The following is a 985-nucleotide window of genomic DNA, read 5'->3' as shown; positions in this document are numbered from 1 at the left end:
CCCAGCTAGCCAATTTTTGCATTTTTCAGGTCACTCTGGACGCCTCCTCGTGGCGTGGCGTGTTCGACAATCGGAAATGGCAAATGATCGAGACGAATCGCCAGAAGTACATGGATAGAGGGGTGGAGGACGATAATTAGCTTTTTTGATTAATTAATTTTTTTTTGGATTTCTTGTAAATTTTTTCTTGATGCTTGCTTTTTTTCTAAATTATTTTTCGCCCAATTAGTGCCAAAATTAATCGAATTAAATTCATTATTTTACAAAGTTTGGTTGTTGGGGGATCGGGACAAAAATGGGACACACACAAGTAATTCATCAAAAAAAAAACGAAACGAGAGTGAGGAGGGAAGAGTGAAAAAAAGGAAAATAAAATTTTTTCAAAAAAAAATATGGACAAAAAAAGATTTTTTCAAAATCAGAGACACTTTTTTTTTTTTTGTGTTATTACCTCGTGTTTTTTGGTGATTTTCATAGAGTTTTAGGATTTTTAAGCTTTTTTTTGTAAAACTGTTTTCTGGAGAGAGGAGAGACAAATAGAAGGGGCCTTTAATATAAGGGCATCTAGAGAGATCGAGAGGTCGAGAAAACAAAGGGGCGGGGCTAGAGAAAAAGGGGGCGGAGTTTGGTGAGAATATGTGTCCAAAAACAGTCTAGAAAAAACAGCGAAAAAAAAGAAGAAACCGGTGAAAGAGAGAGGAAATGAGGGGAGAGAAAAAGAGGAAAGAAATATGACATATAATTGAAAAAGAGAGAAGAAAAGAGAATAAAACATGCGGAAAAAATAGGGGAAGAAAAACAACTCTATTTATTAATAGAAATTTATAAAAAGAACCGAAAAGAACGGGAAAAACCGTAGTTGCAAGCGGGCCAGCCCGGCTGATAACTTGCCTAGAACGAGATATTCTGAAGGGTTCTGGTACCAAATGATAGAGCTCGACAGGGCCCATCACGCCTATATCATTCGAGCCGGATCGCGGTCCGG

The 985-nt window shown here is 37.5% G+C and overlaps 2 protein-coding genes across 2 annotated transcripts in view; one reads left to right on the top strand and one right to left on the bottom strand.

Moving 5' to 3' along the window:
* CBG22962 overlaps positions 1-140 on the top strand; it is a gene marked incomplete at both ends in the record, with an annotated part of 6,497 nt that extends 6,357 nt beyond the window's left edge. The window contains one exon of the mRNA XM_002643001.2: positions 30-140. Within this exon, the coding sequence (XP_002643047.2) occupies positions 30-140 (111 nt within the window). The remainder of the gene's footprint in view (positions 1-29) is intronic.
* An 820-nt stretch (positions 141-960) lies between these two features.
* The window catches only part of Cbr-cit-1.2, a gene marked incomplete at both ends in the record, with an annotated part of 4,043 nt that continues 4,018 nt past the window's right edge, over positions 961-985 (bottom strand). Inside the window, one exon of the mRNA XM_002643002.2 lies at positions 961-985. This exon is cut by the window's right edge and continues 1,068 nt beyond it. Coding sequence (XP_002643048.2) covers positions 961-985 — 25 coding nt within the window.

This window comes from Caenorhabditis briggsae (genome assembly GCF_000004555.2).
Source record: "Caenorhabditis briggsae complete genome, chrIII, whole genome shotgun sequence".
NCBI classification, from domain to species: domain Eukaryota; kingdom Metazoa; phylum Nematoda; class Chromadorea; order Rhabditida; family Rhabditidae; genus Caenorhabditis; species Caenorhabditis briggsae.
The sequence above is the reverse complement of the archived record's forward strand: the minus strand, read 5'-3'. Positions and strand labels throughout refer to the sequence as shown.